At 40.8% G+C, this 17003-nt stretch overlaps 1 protein-coding gene across 1 annotated transcript in view; it reads left to right on the top strand.

Moving 5' to 3' along the window:
* Positions 1–17003, top strand: part of T265_01381 (hypothetical protein) — a gene marked incomplete at both ends in the record, with an annotated part of 38553 nt that overhangs the window by 1117 nt on the left and 20433 nt on the right. The window contains one exon of the mRNA XM_009165407.1: positions 9349–9435. Within this exon, the coding sequence (XP_009163671.1) occupies positions 9349–9435 (87 nt within the window). The remainder of the gene's footprint in view (positions 1–9348; positions 9436–17003) is intronic.

Below are 17003 nucleotides of genomic sequence, written 5' to 3'. Positions count from 1 at the left end.
GTGCTAATCGAAAAAGGTTTTACTGTTTAGTTTTCAATCCGCCTTAAAAATAGGCACACCTAGTTACCTACTCTATCAGCCTTAGAAAGCTTGTTTATCAAAAGCAAAACGTTATCTAGCTATTATTCCACCGAACGATTTCCAAACCTTCCCGAAAGTTTGCATTATTTATACCGAGAAACTGAGAAATATATGTAACTAAATGCCCCGGTGTTTCCAATGTAAACATGGGAATGAGTCTTTTTGGTTTTCAGCGAAAATGTGATTAAGCACGCCAAAAACTTTTAGGTGGGTGTTCTTCCCCATTCACTGCACCTCATGGGTTTTTACTGTGCTTCGATTGGAGGCCTGACTGTATTTTATCAATGAAACAAAAATGGTTTTGCTTTGCCTCAGTTTAAATAATGCCGAGTCCATCAAACTCATGAGAACGAAGAAGGTAGCGAACAAAGCTTGTTTTCTGTGATTGTTCATCTTGGCTAATACATCACAAATTTATATGGTAGCAGAAATCACGTGGAAAAGGTTAAGATCGGGGCTACACTTTAGAAAAATAGAAGTCAAAGGAAGGGGGTTGGGTGAGGGGTAGGTCAATGGGTCATGACGTCAATGTCAGACAGACTTGTGGGACCAGATGTTTCGTAGGCCAGTTCAAGTTCAGAGGTCGCACAAGTTTCTTTTGGATGCAAAATTCATTTATATTTTCCTTTATCTGGCATTATAATAATGTCTAATATACGTTATCCTTTGATACCAATAAACAAAAGGCGATTTGACATTCGTTTTTACTTAGGATGAGGATGCAAGTATGGCCGATTTGGTCAAGTGGACACTCGTGTTAAAAACAGCCAATCGTAAGTTGAAAAGCGTTTAGTCCCCAATGAGCAAGTTTTCCTGCACCGACTAGGCAGGTATTGATACCGTAATATACAAAATGACAAAACGTGTTGTAGAAACAATGACTCACATTATACAATGTGAAAAGTAATCCCATGCCCTAAAAGACGGCAACGAAAGTAGTTTATTACCCTAGTTTGAACTTGAAACTATTTTTAATGTGAGTTGGTACATTCTACGTTCAGCCTAATCACTGTTACAAATGTTGAGCAACTTGTCTAGTAGAGGGCAAACAAACCGTACATCCGATGTGTAGGATTACGTGTGAGATACAGGCAGACATTCTCAGAGTCGGAAAAGGCTAAATCCGTCTCTCAACGTATCCTTTTGAGTCCAACTTTTTTTTAAATGAACAACGCATACAGTCCTTGCTTTCAGAAATTCAGTGTTAACCGATATTTCGATTATTTTTGTAGTCTTCTCTTGAAGATTACACATCTCGCATCAATACCTTACACTTATTCAGGGAAAATAGGAGACTCCGTTTGCGGAATTCGACATTGAAGACGGTCAATTTTAGTTTAACTCTCGCTTTGGTGAGTCCATTTCTGAGTGAATTCTAGGGCTTAACGAGGAGGGAACGTCTTTTCCCAGTCCTGAATTCCTTTTTATTACGAGAGATGGATTTCTCCTCAAAACAGGCGCATGGCAGAAAACGCCGTTTGCTTGCTATGACAAGACTGTTTGTGTGATTGCTAGGGGAGACATAATTTGGCCGTCCGGCCACTATAGCAGTTTGGTAGGTGTCGTGTTCACTCATTAGTAGCGTTGCGCAGCTCTATATATCTGTCAAAATGATCTCAGTCCTACCAATAGTACTTGTGTTCAGCGCTATCCATATTCTTCCGTATCCGTTCAACGTAGCTAGACTTTTGAGATTGAAGCGATCATGAGTCTGTCCCATCAATTAAATAATGAAGGCGGGAATACCGTGAATTTTTCGCAGCTGGTCGTTGCTCATCACTTTTGCTGATTGTAAGATCTCACCTGAAATTGTGGGCAGCATTTCGCCCCTTCAAGTGGACCGCATTGGGATGGTAAATATGGTACAAATAGAGTTCTATAAACGAATTTCTTAGACTGCGCACATCAAACATTAAAGAGCAAACGATCGATCATGTCGCCAACAGGATTGGTGGATGGAATACCTATGCACCACTTGTTTCGAAAACGAGCTGTCTGGAGTCAACCTTTGAAATCATGGATTTTCTAGCAGAGAAAAAATTTACACTGAAAATTGAAAGTCATGCAGAGGTAGCATTTAGCTACACGATATCTTAACAACTGTCATCTCTTATTTGACCGGAAATTCCTGTTGCTATGAACGTTATTTTATTAAGGTCATCATCACGGATTCAAAAAGTTCGGACATAAATTTCAATCCATTCTGTTTTTTCATTGCATTTGCTCTGAACTAACCCAGTCGAAACTTCGGCCTGTTTGATTGTCATCTCCTCTGTTGCTGAAAATAGAAAACCTAGAACCAGGAGGTACAACCTTTCGCCTTGAAAAATTGGTTTCCGACGAAGGTGCCACTTCAACCGATTTTCTGGGTGCACACTCTTCGGACAGGAGTAATATTTAGCACTTATTATTCAACTACATGGCAAACTAGTGTAAACCACTCCTAACTAATTACCTATCACTAATCACCCAAAAATCGGAACCAAGTATAAGTGCAATGCATTTGTTAATGAGTGTTCCAGTAGGATTGAAGGACTGTACTACACCTAAATCGCGTGTATTAGACGGCGTGAGACTGGCGGTTGGCGTGTTTTGTCAATTTTCCATTGACATTAGCACACAAGAAGAATACTATTCTTATTTGCTAAAAGAAAAATATTACTTTTTGTGCACGACCAAAGTAGTGGCATGTAGCCGCAAAAATAAAACATCAGGTGCGTGAAACCCGAAATAAAACATTTTATAAAACTTGGCGTTTTTATCAATGGAAAAAAGTTAAATGATGTTTGTCCAATCATAAAACAAACTGGGCACATGCGACACGTGCGCTCTAATTTAACTTTTATTTATTTGCGTGTAACCGACCATCACGTTAGTATAAGGGTATTCGATCGTCCGTGAGTAATGAACACCAGAGATCAATGTACTCACGTTTTCAGCCACCAATTAAAACCTACTTAACCAATTGCGGCGAAACGCTGTCGTTAGTTGACAAAATACATACCTTCCAGTAAGGTCCTCTGGAGAAAAGAGAATATGCCAGTATTGGAAATCTGGAGCAGACGAAAATGTGTAGGACCCCCCTTCCAGGGTACTGTGCAAATGGGATGGCTTCAAATGACATAATTCGCTCATTTCGCCTCAGCATCTCTATGATTTGGTCTGCGACGTTTGATGTAGGTGACCTCTTGACATGATAACAATTTTCACTGCTCTGACTATGGAGTAATCACTCATCTGGATTCAGAACTTGAAAATGTTTATTTTGGTACACTTTATCTCCTCCATTTTGGCACAGCGCTGCTTAGTCGGAGTGATAGTAGGAATGTAGATTTGTCGGTCCGGTTAAGTTTCCGGAAAGAGCAAAAGCTTTGTTGTGTCTCTTCGGAAAATTCCGCCTCCATCTTGAGCGTGACGACCAGTGACTCTGATAAAATCTCCGATACAATAGATTTTTTTCACTGCCTGTATCCCATTTGAAAGTGCTGTTCAGTCTGAAATGCACCTTCAATTTGCTTCATCACTATTTGGGAGAGAATCAGGTCAGTTGTAGCATGAATCGGTGGAATTAAATGAAAATTTATTCTCACGCACAACATAGCTCTCACAGACGACAGTGTACATACCAAATGGATTTGTAGCCGTCCGTCATCGCCCGTTTGTCACGCCCCCTTACTTAATTAACCCATTCAAACCAAAGGGGCAAATCAACAAGAAATATTGGCAATGTACGTGGGCATCCTTTGTCGCAGTGCCCCCAATATTTGTTGCATTTACGCCATCTCTGAGGTGTATTTCTCTGAATGTTACTTGTCAACCACCAGCTCACCACATGCATTCATTCTCTATCATTACATGTGAACATTTTGTCGAAAGGTGACCAAAATTTTATTTCACTACATGCTGTACACATTTACCTAAGGATTGCTCGACCTCACTAGCTTCAAGGAAGATAAGCAACAACATGATATTAGTATGTGGCATATGTGTTTCGGATCACTCTGGCTGGTGTCCACCCTCACAGTAGAATGCCACAGATAACAGTAAAAGTTCTGTTGATCCGCCAGAACTGTTATCTATGTTTTTAGGTGCGTACTCACGAAGGACTCATTATATCTATTTCTCTCCCCTTTTTGGCAATGTACTATTTACAGGGGTATGCTAATAGTTCCCTTATCCGTCACCAAAAATACTTTAACGGATACCTTGGAAGGTTTGTTGTGTGTGTTTACTAAAAATTACTCAACGCTTTGGTACACACGAACCTTGAAGACGGCCGTTGTGGAATCATGCGAAGAGGCTGCTTTGGGGAATGTTCATGCAGTTTAAACAAATGAGTTTTGGCTGGATGCGTTCTCATTAGCACATCTTATCCGCTTCAGCTAAGCCAAACTACAAAGTGGCAGTCACGCGAAGCTTGTTACTCGTGAACTCATAAATTCCTTGATGTACATAGACCTCCGGTTACAAAGATACTGGGTTCTGTTCGGCTGTCAAAGAACATTGGTATCCTATAGCACATATTTAAGTATTTCTTCTTGTGTTTATCGCGTCTCATATCAAATTCAGGGAATGGATATAGTCACGTCACAGGTGGCCTTCTCCCCACGATTTGGTTCGCTGTGGCTGACAAAAAAATAGTTGGGAAGATAGCTGTGGTGCACTGGGAGATTTCACGATTTCCTCTGAGAATCGTGTCACATGTAGTGACCTCCGGTACTCAGGTTCCTTGAAAGTGGTGGAAAAAACGGCAGCTATGTTGACAGCCGAAGTTTAGCTCATGGCATCTGGGTCGTTCAGATTAGTTTGGCCGTACAGTACGTGGACAGCTCCACCTAAAATACAGAAACAAGGGGAACAGTTACCTTAACTTCTTTCATACATCACTGAAAGCCTTTCTAGCCCTAGAAACTGCTCCAGGTGACACCGACTTTTATCAGTCGCTTATGGGTAACAGCTTAATTACCTCTATACGGCTTCCCCTTTCTTCCAAGCTTGGTGACGTTAGGTTATGTGATTGGTCGCCTTAAAAGCAGGTGATTTCCAGGTGGAAACGGAGGCCGAGGTAAAGCTGGGTAAAGCAAAGAACTCACAAAAATGACAAATAAGGCACTCAGAACGGTAGTTCAATTACCAACACAATCCAGCAACCGAATTTTCAGCCTGGCACATTGTTACATATATGGCCCATGAGAAGCCATACGGTCCTATGATACGTTCAATCTCAAGGTTGCCTGTGTGGGTGCTGCTTGAGGGAACGTTGTTCGGGGGTGCTTATTGGTGAGCCTTATATAAATTAATGGACTTCGCGTGTATGTGAAGCGCACTGGACATTTGAAACCCAGTTTTGAGCGAAAATAGGAGTCTGACCGTCCGAAATAGTACACACTATTGCACTTTGCGTGGTCAGAGGAGAGTAAAACACATGGAGAAAGCAAAAGAGAGTTTTCAAGAGACATGGAAAGAAGTGTATTAAGAAGTACCCACTGAAATTTGCGCACACGATTAGGTTTGACAGACATTGTCGTCCTCTGGGCACAGCTGAATCGGAGAAAATATCCAGAAGACTTTTTACTTCTGAAAGTAACTAGGACCTGCTATGGAACTACAGAGAAATGCCTATAAAAAACATCTAGCAATTATTCACATTGTTTATTGGTTTACTAGGTATGGTGATGCAGCTAAAAGGAGTATTACAAATCTGTTTCAGCGTTATTGTGAACCATTAGCAGTGGAGGAAACACTGGCAGATCTGGAAGTATAAGAATTCTGGACAGTATACGAATTGGATTTCTTGAGTTGCTTGGATTTTGGGATTAGGAGTGATAGTGAAACAACATTTGACCAAAACCACTTTTTAACCCCTTTTGTTTCTCTTCAAAAGTATCACAATCCGGAGTAGTAGAGTAGAGGAGTGGTTTTCTCAAATGGATAGGCCGATCGTGGAATTAGACTCACTTAAATAAACTCAACATGGCTTTCTTAAACTTCCTCGTCCCTCAAATTTCTTCGATAGGTGATAGCAAAGCTGATAAATTACAAATTCACACCTTATTAGGTGAAGATTTACCAACAGCGAAGAAAGCTTTGTGTACGACCTTCTTGCTGTATCTTCTGGTTTGAGCCCCACTACTTACTTTTCCAATTAACGTAATTATTTTCCTGCAAAAAACGTCACATTTTTCTCGAAATTTTGCCGCCGGGATTGCAAGGAGACAACTTTGTGTGAAAGGGCGTATAATTTACAGAAGATACTAACAGCTAATGTTATGCTCATTTTATATGATACACAAATAGTCGGTGCACTTTTGTGCTACTAATACCATATGAAAGCAACGCCGTGTGGATGAAACTCCGTCCATCGCTTTTGCGATTATACCCGATGTGCATCTAAGCAAAGCCTAACTTCGGAACCAAAGCACATCCATGCCTAATAGAACACAACAGCTTCCTAACCCTCAAGTTGTGCACTACTCAGCAGTTCAAGCGGGTTCGACGTAACTTCACTCGACACGTCAACTGCATTTTGCTCTACAAAAATATAATTATCACTCCACTCTGTTCTAGTCTACCATTCTGCTGATGTACATCAGTCACGCAAAGACATCATTTCTGCGTAGCATAACCAGTGAATCGATAACCATGTTGAAAAATGGCTAACTCAGTTCTAATATCACGGTCTTGTCAATAGTTTTGGATTGGTATGCGGAACTAGGACATTGATATATTAGCAAGTGGAAACAAGTCGTTTCGAAGGTTGCAGACAACTAATGTGCTATTTACGTGCAGGATAGACTTTAACAGTTGTGGTGACAATCGATGACCAAAATATCTTTAGAAACATAATTATGAACAGCCAACACTGATTAAATCTTTTTTTGACTCCAGAAAGAGTATTTTAGAAAAAAGTTTGACGCTTGTTGAATGTGAAACCAAAACATAAGAGACTATCTAATAGATTCTTCATCAAGCGAAAACTTTTGGGGTTGCAAGTAGTACGTCGGAATCCATGAGGTCAAGTTTGGTTACTTCTGCCTCTGTGACAGTGATAATATTAATGCCATTTGTTCCGTCTTACATCTTTCCAACGCACAGTTTCAATTCCTACAGGTTTCCCTCCAAACAGCATTATCCGTAAACGTCTCGGTAGATTTTATCGGAGTATCTACTACATTCCAGCCTTGAGTCTCACAGGTTAACTTTGATAAATGCTTATTTGTCAAAAAGTGAGGTTATGAGTTCACGGAAACGAGATTCCCGGTAGAAGATCACTCATAGACGAGCTGGAACTGGCACTTACTCACCGCAACAGTCTCAAAACACACCAATACCGGTAACTGTGTTGTTGAATCGTACGAGGTTACGGAAGAAAAGATTTCAAATGCGAGGTCGATTGAAACTATCACCCTGTTTGTGTAAACGTCAGACTTGGACTTGAGCAGTCTCAAATTCACCTGTAACCTGGAACAGTTGGTTGGTAATAAGATATGCATAGTGAGCCTTCACAATAATTGAAGAAACTAAAGATCAGTCTGTGCAATCCGTTTTGGATTTTGGGTTATCCATTATATAAGAAACCAATGCACCTGAATTATGTAGGTGATCTGGGTGTATGCCTCCTGTGTGAAGTATAAATATGGTCATAAACAAGATGCAGCAGGCGGTGAAACATTTCGATGCGAACATTCAACCAATTTAACAAGATACAAGTATGGTGGCATGTTAGACAAACTGATTGAGATCAGTTACCCTGAACATGTGGACTGCGAATAAATGCTTACGTGAGTGGATGCAAGAGCTTACGTCTACGCGCGACTAGCATAACAGTATTTTCAGGTTTGCTTGCTGTAACACTCCTCTGGTTCAAAACGGGTGCAACCTTCACAGCCAACGTGTTCATTTCTGAAACATGATTTTTCAGATGTTAGAGCTGATTTTACACGCAAGCCTGTGGAGTTTCTGGTTCATCCATCTACGATTATGAACCCAGTAGCTCTTTTGACCTCCTTTCTTGTTCTTGATTGCAAACCGCCTGCGCTGGACGGAAGTTGCAAGTGAATGACTTGGCGCTTGGGAATGACTACACAGCCTCACGATCTGCATTAATTTCATTCAGCTTTCTAAATAACACCGATTTTGAAATAAGTGTTATACATTTGATCGTAATCCGGCATATCAGTTTTAGCGGTGCCAATACTCCCTGAGGGTTCGTTGATGTGGCCAGACACTGTGTAATCACTGGTCAAACAAACGTGTTTACTTAGGGTTAATTTCATGCCAAGGCATAACATATTATCCTATGAGCAACCTAATTTTTGTTATGTAATAATAATAGAGGCACTTACCCGAGCAGAAATGTTTTGTCCAATATGCTCAAGCCTGCGTCAAATGACAGTGGCCTATTTTATGTAATTAGCCGTTAGATGGACCGGAAGGATCACACTCTAAGTCAACCATTCTAGGTTACCCTATGACAGCTCGCAGAATACTTCATTATCCGTGTGCCCAAAAGAAACGATTGATGACAATAAGTTTTGGCTTTTGCTTCGTTCCCTTGATGCAGCCACTTGTGCATTTTAGCGGAATTAGTTACGCACATTGATAAAGCGCGATTGCGCTGTGTGCTTCTTCCGTAAAGTAAATCATCAAAACAATAATCGGGTTTTCTAAAGTAGTTTTCAAACTACAATGACATTAGTTGCACTCGCATTTTGGTCAAAAGTTATCAGGGCGGCGTTTGTGATATAAGATAAGTTCCAATTTTTGCAAAATTGATTACCTTCGTATACGCTCAAAGGAACACTGACCATTAGTTTTTAGTATGCCGTAACAGGTGGTAACATCTTCGGCGTGAATGATCTTCTGGATTCTTCTAACCCATGTTACATGTATGCTTAAATGAGGGCTAGATAATATACCAGGGCACACTTCAGGTCGTCACTCCAACTCCAACTGTTGCGCGTCTTTGCGAGAATCCTAAATGAGCCTTCCTGTCCATGGCAATATTGCCGCTTGATAATTAAGAGACTCAGTGTAAGTTGATGTATCCGTCTACATTTGTGGAGCTGAAAACCCCCAGTAGGGACCAAACCTAAACATTAAGTCATCCTGGTTAGATCCAAGAAGTAGTTAAATCGGTAGAATATAAGTAGCATTTCACTGCCATCTAGAAGATTACTGTATTCAAACTACTTTTCGGTCACACAAATGTGATAGAAAATGCTGGATATACATCATAGGTATTTACTACTTACCCGTTTACTTCAGTGCATTTTGAAAAATCGTCAATGGAACCCGACCATGTGGCGTGTGGCTATGGAGTTGGCCGCGTATGCTTTTGAGCGTACCGAACTGGTGTGATGTAACACAATGATACGACGTTCGATGGAAGCATCATCACTAGTGGCAATACTAAATACTGACGGTTAAATTATATCTAACCATGCAGAAGAAGATAGATAGGTGGAGTAAACGTATTCTTATACCGTTATGCAAAGCAACCGAAAACAGCGAATTTGCGTCTTAAAACGGCATTAAACTAAGCTTACCGGATCACGTTGGAATGATTCTGTATCGATAAGATTGTTCTAGCATTGGTTGTGTACACTCCCTAACACGGTTTCACCACAAAATGAGTGACATACACCAACTAGGTTGCAAGATAGGCAGTAACGGTATGCCTGTCATTGAGGACAATTTTGTCATACAAGTGGGGTTTCACCGTTCCCGAACTGAACAACAGTGAGAGTCCCATCCGAAATGGCGGTAAGATTCCACGGAACCGACAGCTTTAATTTTGCCTCGTAAAATGCCTTCATCTGTGATTATGAAAGGGAAGCGGTACTTCTTTTGGCAGAAGACGTGTGCGGCATACGGCCCCGTCGCCTTAAACTTATGTTTCTGTAGGTTATGTTTCTTCTGCTTCATTTACCAATTATTCGCCTGCCTGTTGTGAACGCGTTACACTCAGCTGATTTCCGCTATACACAGGGAACTTGGTGATTAAGCTTTTTAGTACTATTAGAAAAGTAAATCCTATAAGCTGAAGCAACATCATGCGCCGCTAATTTGCTACGCACTGATCAAGTCACCTCAGTTGATAATACCCCATTTCGCTGCTAGAATGTTTAGTGAATAAAACAAAAATAATCACCTTGACTATTGTATTCCATCCGACATACAGTTTTCACATAACGGACAATAAATATTGAATTTCTTCAGGCAGCTTAAGGCTAAATATGTATGCGAAATCCCACTGACTGAAATAGCTTCCGTTCCAAGTTTCCTCTGTTCTTCTTTTACCGGTTATTCGGCGTTCACCCTTGCTTTTGATAACTGTCACCTAAGAAGAAGAATCTGCGGTAAACTAGAAAAAGTTGGCGGCCTCTTCGGTCAGTAATTACCTCCGATTAAGGCAAGAAAAACTTTCACAGTATATTCATCCATGCTCATTAAAAGCATGGTCGGTGTCTCGCGCTGGTTGAATCTAGACAAAATTCTTGGCATCTAGGTGATCTTTCACACTTGAATCGCTTCAGCAATCGATTAGCCTTTACCTTACATAGTCTAACTGCTGACCGGTCTTAATACGTAACTACTCATTTACGGTAGAAATTGCCTAAGTCAAATTTGTCTAAACTACGCTTTGCAATTTGGGGCACAGAATCTACCCGGCTACAACCAGTGCAATTTAGGTATGTGGTCTGTGAAGGTATGTACAAGAAACAGCAAGTGATAAGACCTGTGGTTTCGACGATACTGTAGCCGTTTCACTGACAACTGTTGACAGCTTAATTTTAGCCAAGCAATATCCCGTGGCCTGTTTTCAACAGAACCCAACGACCTTAATTTGACCTTCTAAGAACATACCTACGGATCTAGGGCATTTAGTTAAACATCTCCTCACGCGACTGGTTTTTATCTCTTGACGGTGGCCATCTTAAGTGTGTTTATTAGCTAAAAAACTACGATCATACTGTACGTTAAATTTCACGCTTTGTTGCATTAGCCATGGGACAAAATCTGTCTGTGGGAACTTCGCTTGTCAAGCTCGTTAGAAATTTTCAGAAATGCACACCGGGGATAACCAGTAGGATAAACTTAACTTTAAAACATCCTTGCTGTGTTTGGATACGAATAATTTGACTTCTTTGCCAAAAGCGTTTATTATTTTTGTTTTGTGAAACAGATGGAGTTTTGTAGAGCCAAAATTTCCAACTCGTTTTCCTGTTCTGTTTTTTGCCTTCCGTTTCAAGAGGACCTAGAGAAAAGCACTCATTGGTGGGAAACGAATAAAAATGGACCACCTTTAACTAGATTAGTTCTATTTACGCCTCTCAAGATAAGAAAGGCGTAGTTATGAAAAGCTTGAAGTGTGGATGCAGAAAAATGGGTGCTTATCTGTGCTGAATCCAAATCGAGTTGAGAAGTTTGTTCCTTGACATCAAGCGTACTATCAAAAACTGCCCTAGTTTCAAGTATATACTGGAAGTATACTATCCAAAATGTGAGGGAAACCACAACCCACACTTTTATGTGCTGCTCTAAGAAGCATTGCCCTACTTTTGCGTTTGTGCTGGTATGTCTAACGGACTCGATAGGGAATCAAACTCTTCAGTGCTTCACATCTAAATGATGAACGTTTCTTTTAAACAATCTATGGTCTTGCAGTTCTGAAAAGCACAAAAGGACTTCGGCACCATGGTTAAGTCAAAGTTGTTGAAATGACGTTTTTTGATGTCGTGCAACAAGCCTTTGTTCAGAGTCATGTTAATGGAACTGTTGTAATCTTGGTTACGCCTGTACCAGTCCCGTGAGTTCCGTTTTTATTATCATCGACTGGAGTACAAACAGCCCTGTTGTTTTAACCTTGTTACTCCGCATGTCATGTGCCGATAAAATTAAGTGAATGTCAGATGAGTGGCAAATTAACTATTTCTGGTTGGGTAGTGTCATAACTTCGGATGACGAACGACCTAAATTTCTGTGGGCCCACTAAGGTTAATTTAGTAAAGCGCCACAAGAGTTTGAGAACAGTTTTCCAACCTTTCTGTTTGGTACATTTTAATAACTCTATGGAACAACCTAAGTGAAAACTACTGATGAAACGCCCTGACAAAGTTGCGAAACTCTCCTTGAACACCTTTCACAATAAAATGCCTAGTTACTCAGTAGTGAAGGAAGCAAGATTCATATCATCATACTGGATAAGGCCATTGCATCTGGATACCTAAAGCTAGTAAATCTAGAATCAGTCGATTTCTGACCACCAATGTTGACCAATTTCCCTGACGCGATTCGGAACCTACGTCACACTAATCTCAAAGGTGCGCAGAAGATGGTTGCAAACCGGGCTTTAACATGAATGGTTGTGGTATGTCTCTTTTTACTTATACGCTAAATCTGGACGGTTGAAGCGTGCACACAATGGATTATCACATTTCACTTTCTGCACAACCACTGTATGTTGTGCCTGAACGAAAAATTCACCAACAGTTTGTGGATTTGAAAGGCAGGTCAGTAAATGGGGCGTGACATCAACTGGGCGCGCATGAAATGGGAACCTAGCCGCCGTTGAAATGGACCGATCAAGCTTACCCAAAAAGACGGCACGTATGGTCATGATTTGTTTGTAATCCGCTTTACTGCTTTGTATGCATTTCGAGCAAAGCAATTTTCTGCTGTTTTATTTAGAACCCTTTCGTACGTCACGCACGAAAGATAATTTATTCGTTTTGCCCAGCCAAATCCAAGCTGTTGCCAAACGAACGAAGAAAAACGGACGAAGCATCAGCTTACGCTGGCATGACACAAAACCCATTTTTCCTGACCACCGAGATTCCTTGTGACTGATATTTATGAACGAAACGTCAGATATTGTCTAGGTGCCCATTCTTATGGAAGATGTGGCAGAGTTTGGTTACACAAGTGCAACACAACAAAATATAAAAATATGAACGCATACGTATTAGGAAAACTTTTGTTTTCTCCACCAATCAGGTGAAACCCCAGCTTCTTACGCAATACACTTATTTCCAGTGGTGAAGGGTCATTTTTCTTCGTTTTTTGGTAACACTTTGCAAGCGAGACACCCTTGTCATGATTATTTGGCTGCAAGGCGACTGGTTTGGAGAGCACATGATTATATCATTTCAAACAATGTGATAAACAGAAAGAAACTATCTGTCGCCTAAACCCGACAAAACGCACCTGGCTAAAATTCCCAATTATTTGTTCATCGTTGATATGGGATAAATTACCGAGTTCCAGATAATGGGCTCGTCAAACTGCGGGAAAGATTAACCACCACGGTGTTTGAAAAAAATCACCAGCACTAAATCAGTGTAAAATAAATATTGCAAGTAAAAGCGTTCGAAAATATAGCTTGTGCTAAAAAGGAGTGCAGGTGCCAACTGAACATGTCACTCTTGACTGTTGCTTAGCCTCTGGTTTCAGTCCACTGACACAAATAGATATACCAACTCTCTAGGTGATCACAGCAGCCAACGGGCCGATCGGTACTTATGCCATGTAATTCTGACGGATATCATCCATTGAGTGGAATAGCTTACCTAGGTAAACCCACGAAACCAAACGAATTTGTGGTCGGCTAGTTGCTATGAGGCATTTGTGAGGAGACTACTAACAGCATCTTGTACCAACTACACAATTTGGACATATATATATATATATACTGAGGGCTATCAGGACTATAGAGGAAAATGTTGGTAGCTCAGGTAGCGTAGATGGTGTTTGTTGGCTTGTTCGCTGAGCTGGGCAATTAGATTGCGAACGTTTCATCACCAATCGAGGTGACATCATCAGTGCGTAGTTGTGCGTTGCGCTACGCACAACTTGCAAAATTCACGCCACAAAATTGTGCTAGCTCAGTATATTAACTTGGCCAAAGTAGGTGGTTCAGCAAACACCGTAATCACCTCAAAGATTGGGGAATAACAAGCTTGTCATCAGCCTGGTTGGGATGGTCGTTTTCAACTGAATATACAAGGCACACAACCGGGAAACGTAGGATTAAAAATAATATCCAAATCATTCGATTGTATACCTGAGCAGTGTGCTTTGATTCTGCGAATCAGTTCAAAGTCAGTTATAAGCTGCTTTTGGGCACATACATGGGTGGTTGACAACACAGTCTTCACAATTTTCTCTTTCCACATTACACAGACTGGGTTAACAACAGAACGAGTGAGCAAAACGTGGTTAGACATTGTGGTCAGTGATTTTGGGGGCTGATTTTGAATGTACTCTTTCACCTCATTGTGGTTTCATCCTATTATGGTCTAGTGATGTCGATTTACTCCGTTTCGAAGATTCACTCAAATCCGTAGAATAAAAGTTAGATTTCTGCATAACAAAATTTTGAATAGGAACATGCAAAGACTATACTGTCTTGCTAGTACCAAGGCTGATACTTGGAAAGAACTTGCCCTATAACGATTTACAGAACACAAATAATCACATGAGTATGAGTCTATCGTGTCAGTCAGTTACACCAAAAATATGGCCTGTCACACCAATAGCCCAGGGCGGCTTGGAGGTCACGACAAATTGCTTTTCAGCACACAAATGCTCTGACAGATTTGTGCAGAAGCCAAAAACATTCCATGAAAGTTGGGTTTCTGTAATACCGATCTTCATTTATCGTTCCATTCAAACAATCCATGTTTCTTTTAAACGTTTCTTTTAAGCTTTGGCTTGACTGTTGTGAACGAAGCTTCACAGTGATTACATATTACTGTCTATCACATGGATTTTCAGCGCGATTAGGCAGCCTTATAAAACAACACTGCTTGCTGCGCTGTAGTTAAGTCACATTAGTATATATTTAGCTAAAGTTTCAAATGACTTTTGATAAGAACAGTTATACCACAACTGGAGCTTGACAGAAATTTGTCAACCAACTAACCGTATGTTTATTAGAAGAAGGAAAGCTGGCTATGTCGGGAGCTAAAACGATCGTCGGATTTATCGATCGTCTGCTTGTGAAATTTGCATACATAATTGTCTTTGTCGCCTTCAGTCTCAGAGCTAAATCCGCACTACCCGAGTGAAGCGTTCATCCTGTTCTGATCGACATATTTCATCCCTCATTAAGATTGTGACTGTTTTTGGGATGACACAGCCGGGTAATTGGAATTGCTGGGATATGATATAACAAGAAAACATGGATGAAATCACCATGATGACTCGAACAACTCAGGTTTTACGGTGAAACCCGGAAGAATGTTTTTACCCAGTTGGCTGGTTTATTTTGGACTTGCAAACAGTGACTAGTCTGAAGGTACTACCCTCCGAGTACAAAGCATGTGGGAATCGTACCAGTGAACGTATTTGCTGATACATATGTGTACCGTCCGTCTGGGAAAGAGAGGATGGCGGCAGCAAATTACCGACGCACGGAGGTTGTATTTCTCTTACCTTGTATGTGACTGGCTCTAATACTCAAACAATGACCTATAATTGTCCTGTTTTTACCAAACGATGACCAGTCTCGCAGATCTTTTCTCTGATGTGAAACAACGAACGCCTTAAACCTACCCAGCAATTTACGCCGTTGGCAAGTAGCTTTCGGTTAATTATTATTTTAATTTGTGATCAAATTAGACATAATATTTTATCTGCACGCCCTGAGCAGTGGGATGGTACACGGGCGCGTGCGTCAATCAACGTACGATAAGTGTTCAGATATTTACATTACCATAAAAATCTTCAGTAAAGCTGTTCTGAACGAGGCATCGTGGTCTAATATTCTCAAGAATATTAATGCAGCAGTTATCGCAAACTCTTAAAAATAGCAAAATGGTCTGTGTGACTCAATGGGCCCAATTATTATGTGTCGCAAAGATTCCTCACTGTGTCCCAACAAATAATGTATCAATGGGTGTAAGTTGAACATTTTTACAGGAATTTTATTCGCTTATTGCACACGTATTCTATATAATAAGCATGGATATCCCTCAGCCTACGAGTGAAATCCAAGAAGCCATTTAACAAATAAAGATACCTCGGCCATTTCCATTGACCGATCGGAAAGATAGTCTCAAGGTCATACCACGCACCTTAGCCACCTGCGCTTACAATTTAAGTTCCTCTGAGGAACATTTAATGTGACTACGAAATTCAATGATCCTGGTAGCCACAACTTGCTCCGTGCCTTATCTTTTGGGGTTTCGGGCATGATATGAAGCAGTTGTATGGGCTGCAGAACGAGAAGCACACATCCACCTATCCAGATTTCATATTCACTTCTTGCATACTTGCGTGTCACTTGTTCACATGCGCATCGTACGGAATGCGACAGACATCCATATCGTCACCATGCCTTAGGTCAAACAAGAGAGCATCACAAACAAGAGTCCGGTGCGCTCCAGTTAAGTCTTCTGTAAAGACAAATCGGTGTGCAGACGAGTGTATTACTCGAGTAGACGACAACACATTTTGCCAGGAACCTCAAAACACAATGTAGAATTCACAGAAGCTTCAACGTACTATAAAACCAAACAACAGTACTGTCCTGTTGAGTGGTCCGCGGGCTATTACCATTTCTTAATAAATCCGTGAACTTTAATTCCAGGCTAATTCTGAAATTTCCAGTGATGAACTAATGAAAGTGAATTTCGGAAGTGCTTGGGCCCGAATTCAGCTTCAAGCCGTCAACGTGAAGTCCACAAATTCTCCTACGCAGATCACATTTATCGCGGTATCACAACAGCTACCAATACAGTCTAGAGGCATATGATATCACATGACCACACGATAGGTGATCCAAAGCATCTCTTTAAAGGACAAAAGGCAAGACAGTTATTTATGAATCACTGCAGTGCTTCGCCTGATTATCCTCTGTTAATTCGCATGACAATAATAAACACACTAAGAGTCGAATTTCTCATCGACTATCGGAT

Source organism: Opisthorchis viverrini (genome assembly GCF_000715545.1).
Source record: "Opisthorchis viverrini unplaced genomic scaffold opera_v5_15, whole genome shotgun sequence".
Classification (NCBI taxonomy): domain Eukaryota; kingdom Metazoa; phylum Platyhelminthes; class Trematoda; order Opisthorchiida; family Opisthorchiidae; genus Opisthorchis; species Opisthorchis viverrini.
This window is presented reverse-complemented; position numbering and strand designations above follow the sequence as displayed.